This window comes from Manacus vitellinus, unplaced genomic scaffold (assembly GCF_001715985.3).
Source record: "Manacus vitellinus isolate BGI_N305 unplaced genomic scaffold, ASM171598v3 scaffold_24_pilon, whole genome shotgun sequence".
NCBI classification, from domain to species: Eukaryota; Metazoa; Chordata; class Aves; order Passeriformes; family Pipridae; genus Manacus; species Manacus vitellinus.
This window is the reverse complement of record NW_021939798.1, coordinates 3,898,843-3,911,285: the sequence shown is the minus strand read 5'-3', so window position 1 is coordinate 3,911,285 and position 12,443 is coordinate 3,898,843. Positions and strand designations below refer to the sequence as shown.

General features: G+C 42.9%; 1 protein-coding gene across 2 annotated transcripts in view; it reads left to right on the top strand.

Annotated features, from left to right (window-relative positions):
• Positions 1-6: 6 nt before the first annotated feature.
• The window catches only part of TBCD (tubulin folding cofactor D), a 116,217-nt gene continuing 103,780 nt past the window's right edge, over positions 7-12,443 (top strand). The window contains exons 1-7 of one of the 2 annotated variants that reach the window (XM_029960016.1): positions 7-176; positions 2,960-3,010; positions 3,216-3,313; positions 4,011-4,112; positions 5,692-5,838; positions 6,642-6,697; positions 10,578-10,710. In XM_029960016.1, coding sequence (XP_029815876.1) covers positions 155-176; positions 2,960-3,010; positions 3,216-3,313; positions 4,011-4,112; positions 5,692-5,838; positions 6,642-6,697; positions 10,578-10,710 — 609 coding nt within the window. In that variant the 5' untranslated portion in view covers positions 7-154. The remainder of the gene's footprint in view (positions 177-2,959; positions 3,011-3,215; positions 3,314-4,010; positions 4,113-5,691; positions 5,839-6,641; positions 6,698-10,577; positions 10,711-12,443) is intronic. The other variant, XM_029960015.1, reaches the window with a different exon arrangement.

The window sequence follows — 12,443 nt, the reverse complement described above, 5'->3', positions numbered from 1 at the left end:
GGACGGAGCGGGGCCGGGGCCGGAGGAAGGCGAGGAGCGGGAGCCCGGGGCCGTCAGCGAGAGGGGTTTCCTGGAGAGCTTCACCGAGAGCCGGGAGGTCGCCGAGCTCATCGCGAACCTCAGGGGCGTCTTCGGGGAGCTGGTGACCCGGGAGATGGCCGTGGAGCGGTTCGTGGGTAAGCACGGCATCCACAGGGCGTGCTATTGCTAAACACCAACATTTTGTTGTGTAAAATCTTCTATTATGTATTATGTTGTTATTGCTGATAATCAAAAAGGTGCCAAAACTCTTAATTTTTAGGTCATTGATAATGCTGCAACTTTATCAACAGGTGGTTCAGGCTTGTGTTTTTTGCTCGTTTTGTTTCCCATCCTTTATTACCTGGTATTTAGCCACTATAATTAAAAATCCTGGTCTTAGATCTCAGAAATCAGAATTCCAACTCCTATTTTGCCTCCAGTTTCCTATTCAAATGCAGGCTGTAATTCAGTTAAAGTTTATATGTCTATCAAATAAAATACTTTTTGTAGCTAATTACTTGTCAAAACATTCACATTTTGCGCTTTAAAGTGGCAATTTAATATTTTTGCTCTTCTGTTTCATAGGAAACGTGAGGGGTTTTGAATCCATACAGATCATGTATTTTTTTCTGAGTGGAGGTAACTTGGATCTGATTTTTGTGCCACCTGATGAAAGCTGTTCTGTCCCCAGACCTCAGCTGAACCTGGGAGGGCTGTAATTAGGTGCCTGCAGGGGTGTCCTGGGTAATCAGCCCGTTACAAGGCACATCTGTCAGAATATTGTTGGGTCAGTATTCTGACCAGGTGATTTGCTAAAGTTAATTCAGCACTTCGTGAATTTACAAACTGACTCTTGCAGACTCGCATTTTGCAAATACTTCTGCAGAGAGTGGTGAAATTGCAAAAGCTTACAGTCAAAATATCGATCCTGCAGCTGTGTTTTTGACAAAAAGAAACCAGGTAAGCAAACAATAAAGCAGAAACCACAAATTTAGAGATTTGAGCCTGCAGAAGTTCCTTACTAGCGTTGTATTTGATTGACTGAATTGACTGTTCCATCTGAGGAGGCCAGTGATGAACATGTAGCTGTTCAGATAGCAGTACCCAGAACACTCACATTCTTTGATCATTCAGTGTCACAGGTGAAGTGTCAGGTTTCAGTGGGGTAGAAAAAGCCATTGCTGCAAAAATCTCGGTGTCTGAGAGGCATCATCTCCTCCAGCAGATCACCCTGCTGTGCCTCTCTCTGTGTCACATTGTGTGTGCTGTCTCTGGGTATTTAAATTGAATTTGTGACCTTTCTGCCTGCCTGTCATTGCTCAGTAAATACAGGCTCAATATACTTAAAACTGACAGGTACTGTGCAGGTGGTTCAGTATTGGGTTATAATATTCAGTGTCCTCAGGTGTCATTTGATCCTTCCTGGGCAAAATGTCCCAAATCTGTTAAGATTGTGGTCAGTGTGTGGGCTGGAATGCTGAAACTTAGGGAATACCTTTAATCTGTGTGCAGGGAGCACAGTGATCATCCATTCCAGATGGGTTTAATGCAGGTTCACAAAAACTGGGTGCTCAATTTTTGGTGAACCATCAGAAACAGAAATTTGGGAAACAGTTTAGTCTGCAACCACAGTTTTGTAGGTAAATGAGGAAAGATCTCTTCTGAAATAATACCATTAGAAAACTGTTTTAGCTTTATTCTCTTCAGCTTTTATATTTATGGGTTTATTTACATTGCCTGGCTGGGATCTGGGAAAAGAATTTGCTGTTAAATTCCACTTCTGCTGGAAAGCTGCTGCTTTGGGCGTTGGTGGAATTTATGTCCACCAGTTCTGCAGTTTGTACACAGCTTAAGGCATCGTTAATTAGAGTGGGAGGTTAGTGAGGATGAGGAGCTCAGGTTTCCCTCTTGATGGCATTGTGGTGTCCCAGTGGAATTGCACAGGGATACTGCTGGATGGTGCCTTGAAAGTGGGTGTGCAGTGTCATCCACTGGTCAAGTGCAGCACTGTTGGAGTTGAGTCACACCTTCAGTGTAAGTGTTGATGTATAAGCCAGAGAAAAAGGACAGAGAGTAAAATGGTTTGAGAGAGAAACAAATGCAGGGAAAGGAGAGGTTAAGGAGGTTTTAGTTTTCTAATTGAAAAGCTGTTTTCTGACCAAATAGATAAAATATCCCAGGACATCTCCAGCGCAACATTGGATCGCTCGATGATTTCTCCTGGAATCCAGTTCTCATTTCTGTAGCTGATTTTTGTTGATTCTGGGTTTAAATTGAAAAGCTTTTGTGTCTAAAAACCCTGGCAAGTTATTCCTAGTTTTTTTTCAATATTCCATTTCAATTTGTCCTTCCTTGAGTCAGTACCCAAAAGGAAGAGACCAAAAGAGAGTGAGGGAGCAGTGACAGAGTAAGTGAATATTCAGGGATGTGAATAGTTTTGAGGGGCACAGATGGGAGTAGCTGCAGTTTGTGTTTGTCCAGGTTAAAATTTGTCAAGGGTTCTTTGTTCTTTGCTGAATAATTCCCTGTATTTCAAAATAAAAATGTAGCTCTCAGGGTTGTGAAGAGGACCCTCACTTGCACAGTGCTGCTGTGTGGGGTGTTTGTCTGCTGTAGTCAGGGAGCTCCCAAGAAAGAGGTGAGAATTTTGCTGTGCCTGTGCCCTGTGTGAGTGCAGATCCTTTGGAGTGGAACTGCAGCTTTAGATACATTCCAGGCTTGGGAATGGCAGCCTTGGGGTGACATCCAGTGTGTCCAGGGAGCACTGTTTTCTAACTATAGTTGTCTGACTTTTCCACCTCACTTACAGGTGATGGCAGCCCAAGGATACAGGAATCTTAAGCTAAAGCTGTCCAGAGTCAGGGGGTATCTCACAGTGAATGCCTCTCAAAGCCTGTCATTTGCATAGTTTATTACAGATGTCTTTTTCATTTTTCAGGTATAATGGACAAGTACCAGGAGCAGCCTCACCTTTTGGACCACCACTTAGGTAGGAATGTCATCTTTAGATAATTTTTGTGTATTTACTTGAAAATCTGTTAAACTGTAAGATCCATGTTTGTATTACGAGATTGATGTGGCTGTATGACTTACATTATAAGTAATTATTAATTACTAACTCCTTTACTATTAGAAGTGTGAAAAACTGTAAGTGAACTGCATGTAGTCTCACTGTTTTTCCTCTCCTTTCATAGAGGGGATGATGAATTCCTTGTTGGATATAGCACGGGACAAAGGCTCTCCTCCCCCTCTAGTTCACCTGGCTTTTAAATTTCTTTACATCATCACAAAGGTAAAGAATCCCAAATTCAACATCCTGTAACTGAAATGTGTAAGTGACCAATATTCTGTTTGTTATTTTCAAAAATAGTAAAATAAATAAATGTCTGAGTAATGTGATAAAATATTTCAAACTTGACTGTGAAACATAAGCTCTCTTTTTTCTCATTTTTCACAATGTTTGTGATAGCTCTTTTTGTTTTTTTTAATGATCCAGAATTGTAAACATCAAGGTCTGAATGCAAAAAATATTGCAGGCATTGAGATACTGAGTGATCAGACAAGAGTCATAATGTTGAAGAGTAAAATATGATAAAGAATTAGATGGATTGTGGAACTTCCATCCATGCACAAGGAAACAGTTCTGGACTGTGAGGGCTGAGCAGTGGGATAGATGGCTCAGAGAGGTGGGGGGGTCTCCATCCCTGAGGTACTGGGCATCTGCCATGGGTGACCCTGCTTTAGGAGGGTTGGACGAGACAATCTCCAGAGCCCCCTTGTTTTAAAGTTGAAGAATTAGGATTTCCTAAATTCTTAATAAGTTTGCAAAAACACAGACATCTCAAGGTGTTTAAGACCTTAACTCGTGCCCTTACTCTTTTTATGACACGAGGATCCTAACCAAGAAATTCCTTGGGGAGGGTCTTTCCTTTCCCCCAGTAGGTGATGATGCTGGCTGGGTCACTGAATTCTGGAACTTTCTGTTGCAGGTGAGGGGGTACAAACGTTTCCTCCCCCTGTTTCCCCATGAAGTCCGGGACCTGCAGCCTGTTCTGGACATGCTCGCGGAGCAGAACCCGAGGGATTCCGAGGTGAGGAACTTGCTGTGCTTTTTATGGCTCCAGGTGAGCAGTGTAAGAAAAAAACCTGGAAAAAAGTGTATAAAGCAGTGATAGACCCTGTCAGGTGTTAACTGAGCACGTGGATTTAGTGTGAAACCATCACCTTGTCAGAGGAGAAATGCCTTCCTGAAGGAGAGGCCTTGGCTTTCTTCCATGGGGTTTGTTCCAAGGATTCAGAAGCAGTGGAGGTTGGGTAAAACCTGTCACCACTCATAGATTGATGGAAACAACAGTAATGAGAAGGGCAGTGAGAGATGTTGAACCTCCAAAAGGAGTAACTGAAAAATCCTCTTCCTGCTGTGCACATCATTAACAGTGCTGGTAATTTAGCTTGAAGTCATCGCAGTAAAATCACAGGAAACAGAGGTTTTAAGTTTTCTGTGGTTTTTTTTCTTATTTCTTGATGTAAGTAGGCTGGTTTGTAAACCTTTGGGTTTTGTCAAAATTGGTAGAACTTCTGTGTTGGTAAGGAAACAAAGATTAATTTTGTTTGATTTCATAAAACATTATCCTCAGGCCCTCAGATCTGTGGGGGTTGGTTTGGGTTTTTTTTTCCCTTTTCTTTTGAAAGGAGGAAGGTGAAGATTGGAAAAAATGTCACAATTGTAGCACAAGGCCTGAACCTGCCTTTTTACAATATATTCCCGAGTGTAGAAAAATAACACAGAATTTCAGATCTTTTCTTTCTACCTGTTTGTAGTTTGAAAAACAAAGTGACACCACTTCATTATGTGTTCTGATTTGAAAGTTTTATTTGGCTGGGAATGTTCTGGGCAAGAATCCTGATTCTAAAAAATAATTAAGCAAAGAATTTTTAATGGATTTCATGAATTGAGGTCATAGAATGTCTTGAGTTGGAAGTGACTCGTAAGGATCATTGAGTCTGATTCCAAGATGCTGTATTTCATATTCTTACATTTTTGAATAAGGAAAAATCAGAATTCCAGAGGACTTATTAAGATAGATGAATTTTATGATAGATCATCATCTGTTACAAGTAACAAAAATCATGGATTTGAAGACAATAATTGCATTGCTGCTCTAAATTAAAGTATTTTTTTAATAAACACCATCAGTTCTGACACTTTGCTGCTGTAGTTGTACAGCTTTAAAGCTTGGAAAAAGTTCCTTCTTATCTGTCTGTCTCTCAGAGCTCATCTGAAGTTGTTTCAGTAAACCCATGGCAGCAATAAATAAGAAATTAGGAAGAAAAGCATATTTCTGTTTATATTTGTGACTGGAGGCACAGACAGGCTGAGGGAAGGAGGAACAGGAAAATGGAAACGTGCAGTTTTCCATGGAGAAGGAAAGAAACTTTCCTAGATTTCAGGTTTGGGGAGGGGAGTCCATTAATTTTGTTACAGTTCTGCTGCTTGGGATCACTTGTAGTTCTGTCTCCTTTGGAGTTTCAGGACACTCATGTTTGGAGTTTTCTCTTCATCATCTCTGAAAGTTCCTTGGAAACAGCGGGTGGTTTGTGCTCCCGAGACTTTCTTGGAATACCTTCCAGAAAATGGAGTAAATACTTTGTTTTACCATTCCTTTCCAGACCTGGGAGACTCGTTACATGCTCTTGCTGTGGCTGTCCATGATCTGCCTGATTCCTTTCGATCTGGCCCGTTTTGATGGAAACCTTGTTGCAGAGGGAGGGAGGGCTCGGCAGCCGACCATGGATCGCATCCTGGAAATAGCTAAAGTAAGGAAAATGCCTCTTGTGATGCTTTCAAACCTGTGATACTGGGCTTCACATTTTGATATTTAATAAATAATATTCTGAAAATGATATTACTTAAGAGTATTTAGAATATATGTCCATGGTTTTGTGTCTAATCTGCAAAGAATTTCTCCGTACGTTTGGAATCTTCAGTCTGTTGTTTGCTGCTTTAGTGACAGGTGAGACTGTTACTTGTTTTCTCTGATGTAATAAACTACCTTATTACATGTGAATGCCTGCCTTTTGAGTATGTTAGTGGCTTTCAGTGTTTGAAAATGCCAGTGAGCTTTTGCTGAAAGCCAAAATTGAGGATTTTTAGAGGAAATCGGTGTTTGATCAGAACGATTAACTTTGGAAGCTCTGACTGCCTGAAGGTTTTTCAACAAAGTTTCACTGGGTGTCAGCTCAGGTGGTGACCTGTCATCCCTTTGAGATAAAAATAGACAAGTCCCCCTCCCACAGGTGCCCCAACAGCTCACACTGCTGATACTTGCAGGCTTTTGATTGTAGGCCAATGTGCCTGTGAGTTAAGGCTTCAGTAAAGGTAATAAACCTGCTTTAAAAGGCACCAGAAGGGGAGACTCTGCCTCAGATACAGTTTGTTAAATGGAAAAATTAATTTTTTATTACCTTAAGCTCAGTTTGTAATCACAGTAATGACATAATGTGTGTAATCATCATACTACTTGTAATCCTAAGTATCCAGTAGTGTATTGTGTGCACTATTGTTGGTGTTAAATCTCCATGTGTGAATTCTTTTACAGTCAGTTTTCTTCTCCCTTTAGTGTTACCTGGTTGTCAGTGACAAGGCTCGGGATGCAGCTGCTGTGCTGGTGTCCAAGTAAGTCTCTTTTTTGTGCTCCTTGGCAGAAAGGAAAAGCCTGGCTCCCATTTCTCCTGCTGTTCCTTAGTCTGCTGTGACAGGGTTGGGAGGGCTGGAAGTTGCCAGCTGTCTGTGGGATGTTACTGTTGCTTGAATTGGATCCAACAAGTGTGTTTGTTGTTGGGAATTGATTTCCTCTGCTTGATAGAGGAATGTGTTTCTGTCACACCTGATGCAGATCTTCTCTGTCAACAGGATACTGGAGAAATTGCCTTCAGGGGCTGGTTTGGGCTACAGGGTTTCAGAGATCCTTAGTGTTGCTGCTGATTTTTGCAGGTTTTGCACTATAAATAGGGAATTGGTCTCTGGTATTACTGATAGTGCTTAAATTATGTAAAGGGAAATAGTAATGCTAGAATTAATTTTCTTAATTATCTCTCATTCAGAAAGCAATACTTCTGTTTTCTTAGCTTTTTTTTGCTGTCAACTCATCAAAAGGAACAGGTGTGGGATAAGGGAACTTTGTGATCCCACTGTTTTAACTTGATCCCACTGTTTTACATGGTTGGTGTTCAGGCTTGGGGACAATCTGTGACAGGTGTGTGGTTGTTCTGACATTTTTTTGCATCACTCCAGTAATACTGAATAAAAGAATTATTAAACCACCAGGGGGGCTTATAAATTTGAATAATGAGCTCGTGTACCTCCTCTCTCCTGCTGCATCCGTGGAGAGGGTGTGGGTTGTGATGCACATGGAAATAAATGACAGAGACTGTGAACTGGGATAGCACACGTGTATCCCTTGTTTCGGTGTCTATCCCGGCCCCCATTCCCGCATATTCAGCTCAGGTTATGATGGATTTGGGTTTCCTTCCCTTTTCCGAGTCTCCAAAGCAGTAAAAGCCCCGGCCCTGCAGTGCAGCCCGTGCGCACCAGGGGGAGCTGCTCGCACGGCTTTGCCAGGGCCCTGCGGGGACAGGGGGACATGGGACAGGGACGTGGGGACAGAGACATGGGATGTGGGGACATGGAACGTGGGTACAGGGGGACATGGGGACAGAGACATGGGACATGGGATGTGGGGATGGGGGGACACGGAACATGGGGATGTGGGGATAGGGGGACATGGGGACAGAGACATGGGACAGGGGGACATGGGATGTGGGGATGGGGGGACATGGGACAGGGGGATGTGGGGATGGGGACATGGGACAGGGGGACATGGGACAGGCACGTGTGGACAGGGGGACATGGGGGACATGGAACGTGGGGACAGGGGGAACACAGGATGGGGACATGAGGACAGGGGGACATGGGATGTGGGGACAGGGGGACATGGGACGTGGGGATGGGGACATGGGACAGGGGGACAAAGGACCTGGGGACACAGGATATGGGGACAGCAGGACACAGGAAAGAGGGACATGGGATGTGGGGATGGGGGGACATGGGGAACACAGGACATGGGGATGTGAGGACATGGGGATGTGGAGACAGCAGGACATGGAAGACAGGGACATGTGGACATGGAGGACACAGGGACAGTGGGACCTGGGAACACTGGGGCACGGGACGTGGGGACGTGGGGACACGGGTGCAGTGGGACAGGGTGACATGGGGACAGCAGGACAATGGGACGTGGGGACAATAGGAGAGGGAGACAAACCACCCAAACCATTCTATGATTCTATAATTCTATGATCCTAATTAGTTTTTGCAGTGATTTTGGAATGACTAATTAGAAGTTGCTTTTCTGGGATCTTTATGTATCTGCAAGGATACTCTGCCTTGTCACAGGTTGACAGAAGCAGAGGATTTGAGGTGACAGCGTGACACAGAATGAATTCTCCTTGAGCATTCATATGAGCCTTCTTCACTTCCTAGAATTCCAGAAAGCACCCAGATTAACCAACACTAATAAACTATTGAAGCTACACCCAGTATTTGGGAGCCTTGTCAAGTAAGGGTGACAGTAATTAAAAAAGAGTCTTTTATCACATTATACTTAATCAAATTTGCACTTCAGAGTGTCTATAAAACTACATTTTGAGTGGGAGGCTTTATACAATAACCTGATTGATTGCAGCCTTGTGTTCAGCAGAACTTTGTGTTTGTGCTCAGCCCTGAGTTTCGAGGGGATTTTACCAGTGCCCTGCACCCCACACTGGGTCCTGTGCAGGCACCTCCTGTCTGCAGTTGTCTCATATTGTCTTCACCCTTATTGACTGAATTAATTGTTATTAGGAGTAAATGATCACAACAAATAAAGTGATAGAACACATTAGGCTGGTTTGAGTACCACGTGTGTAAAGCTGTAATGGCACTGCTTAGTGGACTTATAATTATTTAGTTTATTATGAAAACACCATTTTCAAAATAGCCTGATGATTAAAATGCTCCACCAGGAATTAGAAGACTGGCTCCAGGAAGGCCTTTCCCTGCTTTCACATCCCCAAACAGTTTTTTAATGAGATGAGGTCACTGTGCCATCTTCCTGGAGCTGGACTGTTAGTTGGGTGGGCAGGAACACAACGGTCCTGGGACAGATGGAGAGATAAGATACAGGAGTCTGACTCTAGCATTTGAGAGGGAAAGTCCCTGGGGAGCAGGAGGAAGTCTGGGTTCTTACTGGTGCTCCAAGGAGTTATGAATTCCAAGTGAAGTTTAGGAAGATCAGGATTCAAGGCTTCCTGTTTTCCAGAGTAAGTTGCTTTTCATAGGGTGAAGAAGCTGGAGCTTGTTTCATGAATTCTCCTTTCTGCCTGCTCAGTGAGGGATTGCAGTAGGAGGAGATGAGGCTGATCCTTATCCTGCTGTTAGTCTGGAGGTTAGGGCACTCCTTTGGGAAAGAAAGATTTAAACTCCTTCGGGCTGGGAAAGGGTCTAGGAACCAGCTCATCCACTTCACAGGTCACTTCTCTCACCTGTGCCCTTGGGCCAAAGGCAGCTTCATCCTTGGTGTTCTGTCACAAAACAACCCTCCTGCAATTCACCCTCCCCAAATCCTCCTTCTCCTGCTTAACCGAACAGGGACTGGCTTGGAAGGCAGTCCATCCCCTGTGCTCACTGTTCCCATGTTCTCTGTCAGTCTCTTGGTGCAGCTCCCCAGTTTCTGGGGGTGTGGGAAGGAACCAGGTCCCGACTGTGCACATCCTCTTGAACTGCCCTGAGCTGTGCTGGGTGGGCTTCCCTGTGTGCCTTGTTTCCTTTAGGTGCATTGACAACAAATTTAGTCTGAATCCCTGCTGGAGCAGGATCCTGGTTTGTAGGTGCCAGGGCACTCACTGAGAGAACTGAAGCTGATGCTTGGCTGGTGCAGGGGATGGCTGAGTGTAGGTTTACAGAAGTTTAGCCATGATGAACCTCTTTTTTTCCCCATCTCTTGACCCATCTAGTGTTAAATAGCAGGTGTTTGACCTTTTCAGGTATCTGAAAAGCCAAATTTAGCCCCACTGGTTACTCATTCTAGGCCTGGCTGATGGCAAAAGGTGCAACAGGGTCCCACTGCTGATTTGCACTGATTTTCAGATTTGCAGAATGGCTGTTCTTGGTGAGAATGGTGGAGAATCCTCATATTTGTTTCAGCTTTTTAACAATTCTAATGGAAATAACTTTTATCTGGGACCTTTGGAAATTTTGTTACTTTAGAATTAAGATAAATCTTTAGGATTCAAGTTTTAGGTGGGTTTGATGTGAAAGCAAAATTCTGGACCTTGCTCAGAAGCAGAATGGCTAAATGTGGGATGTTTTGGAGTGTTCCCACCCTCAGCAATTTGGGAAAATATCCACTGGATAATTGTTTTCAGGAACTACAACCACTTTGGATAGAAGGAAAAATGGTTTTTATTGAGTTGTCATAAAGTCAGTAACTGCAGTGTTTTGTGTTTTTCTGTGACAGGTTTATTGTTCGCCCTGATGTCAGGCAAAGCAGGATGGCAGAATTCCTGGACTGGGTGCTCTCCATGTTATCCAAATCCTCCTCCCAGACCATGGAGGGGACTGTCATTGTGAATGGCATGCTCCAGGCCCTGGTAAATATTTCCTTGGAAAGACAGATGATTAGTTTTATGATCAAAGGATACTGTTACGGTAGTTCTTTGATGGCAAATGCACAGAGAGGTTCCTGGTTATTAAAAAAGCAGAAATTAATATACAGTTGGAATCTCCTCCACAGAAGTTTGGACAGTGTAACTTCCCAATTATGTATATTTTCTTTAAGTTGTCTTGTCATCACCAAATGAGAGTGAAGTTACCAGTACTGAGAAATAACTGTCAAAACAGGGATTTTTTTTTTTCTCTCTGAACAAAACCTTTGACATAAATTAAAAACTGGGAACTGTACAGAATGAAGAGGTTGGACTTCTGCTATAGCAGTGATCTCTCCTGGACTTTTCAGAGCTGGTAACCAAAATGCAAGGGATGCTTTAAAGTTGTATCTGTTGTTCTGCAACTAATATACTGTTCTCAGTAGTTTCAAAAAGCCACACTAAATGTGTTGGTGTCCTGCTACTCTGAGTGAGTTTTTTGTTTAATGCCCTTTCCTTGTGAAGTAATAGGGGTGTATGATTCAAAAGAACTGAATTCTCAGTTTGGGTTTAAACTGTACCTGCCACGCATGGGGGAAAAATCTGCAATACCTGAAGCACTGCTCTGTGGCAGCACTCCTCTTGTACATCCTAAAAAGGTCTTTTAAAAAGCTTTATTATTGTAGTTTTAGAAGTATTTTAGAAGTATTGGTGTGCATTTTGAAATACTGGGATGACAGTTCTGATGTCTGTGGCAGCTCTGATGTCCGAATATATTTGGGTGGAATGGGGGAGTTTGTTGTACCTTCTTGGTTTGGTTGCTGACCAAAGCCGAGGCAGATTCCTGTGTGCAACCTTTACACTTGCACAGGTTTAAGGATTTGCTGGTGTTTGGACAAAGTTTTAATAGTTTGCATAAATTTGCTGCCCTTTCAAACCAGTTGCTAAGAGGACTTGTGTGCAGTGTGGCACTGAACATCAAAGCAAAGCTCTGCAGTGAGGGTGTGGGGTTTTTTTGTTTTCTTTTTTTTTTCCCCCCCTGTCGAGCTCTTCCAAATAAGAAGACAGGAGAAATGTTCTATATTTAGACTAACTGAGGAGCTGCTGCTCCAGCAGGAGGAAGCGTTATTTGTGTGCACTGCAGCGTTTCCAAAGGCAGAATGATGTTTCATCATTTTATTGTCAGATCTGGAAAGGGAGCCGGCCTGGTTGCCATCCCGGGGCGTGATGAGACCTGCAGGATGTATAATGCATTAGTGTTTTGTCGTAATTCCTTTGAGTTTGGCTTTGGCTCCATCCACCTGTTCATTAGTGCTCACTAAGCGAAACAGGTGAATACTCAACAAGTAGAATCGAAACCAGAATGTGATACAATAGACCTGGGAGCAGAGCCTGCTGCCTTGCTTTTGTGGGACTTCTTTTTTTCTTCTTTTTTTTTTTCTTTCCCTCTTCACAGCTCATAATTCCTCTTCCAATTGGTAGATTTGAGCAGGTTTTTAAAGCCTCTTCTTGCATTCAGTCTTCAGTTTTTCATTTCAGTCACTAAAATGTAAGCGTGAGTTACATCATTAGGGAATAAAGGTTCTCAGAGTGGTATGTTTGTACTGAGTGTATTAAAAGTGTATTATGTGTGTGGATTAAGAGGAGCAGAAAATACTTATTTCAAGAGTTAAATATTATAAAAATATTTATAAATAAATATATATAAACATTTCATAAATATTTATATATATACAAAT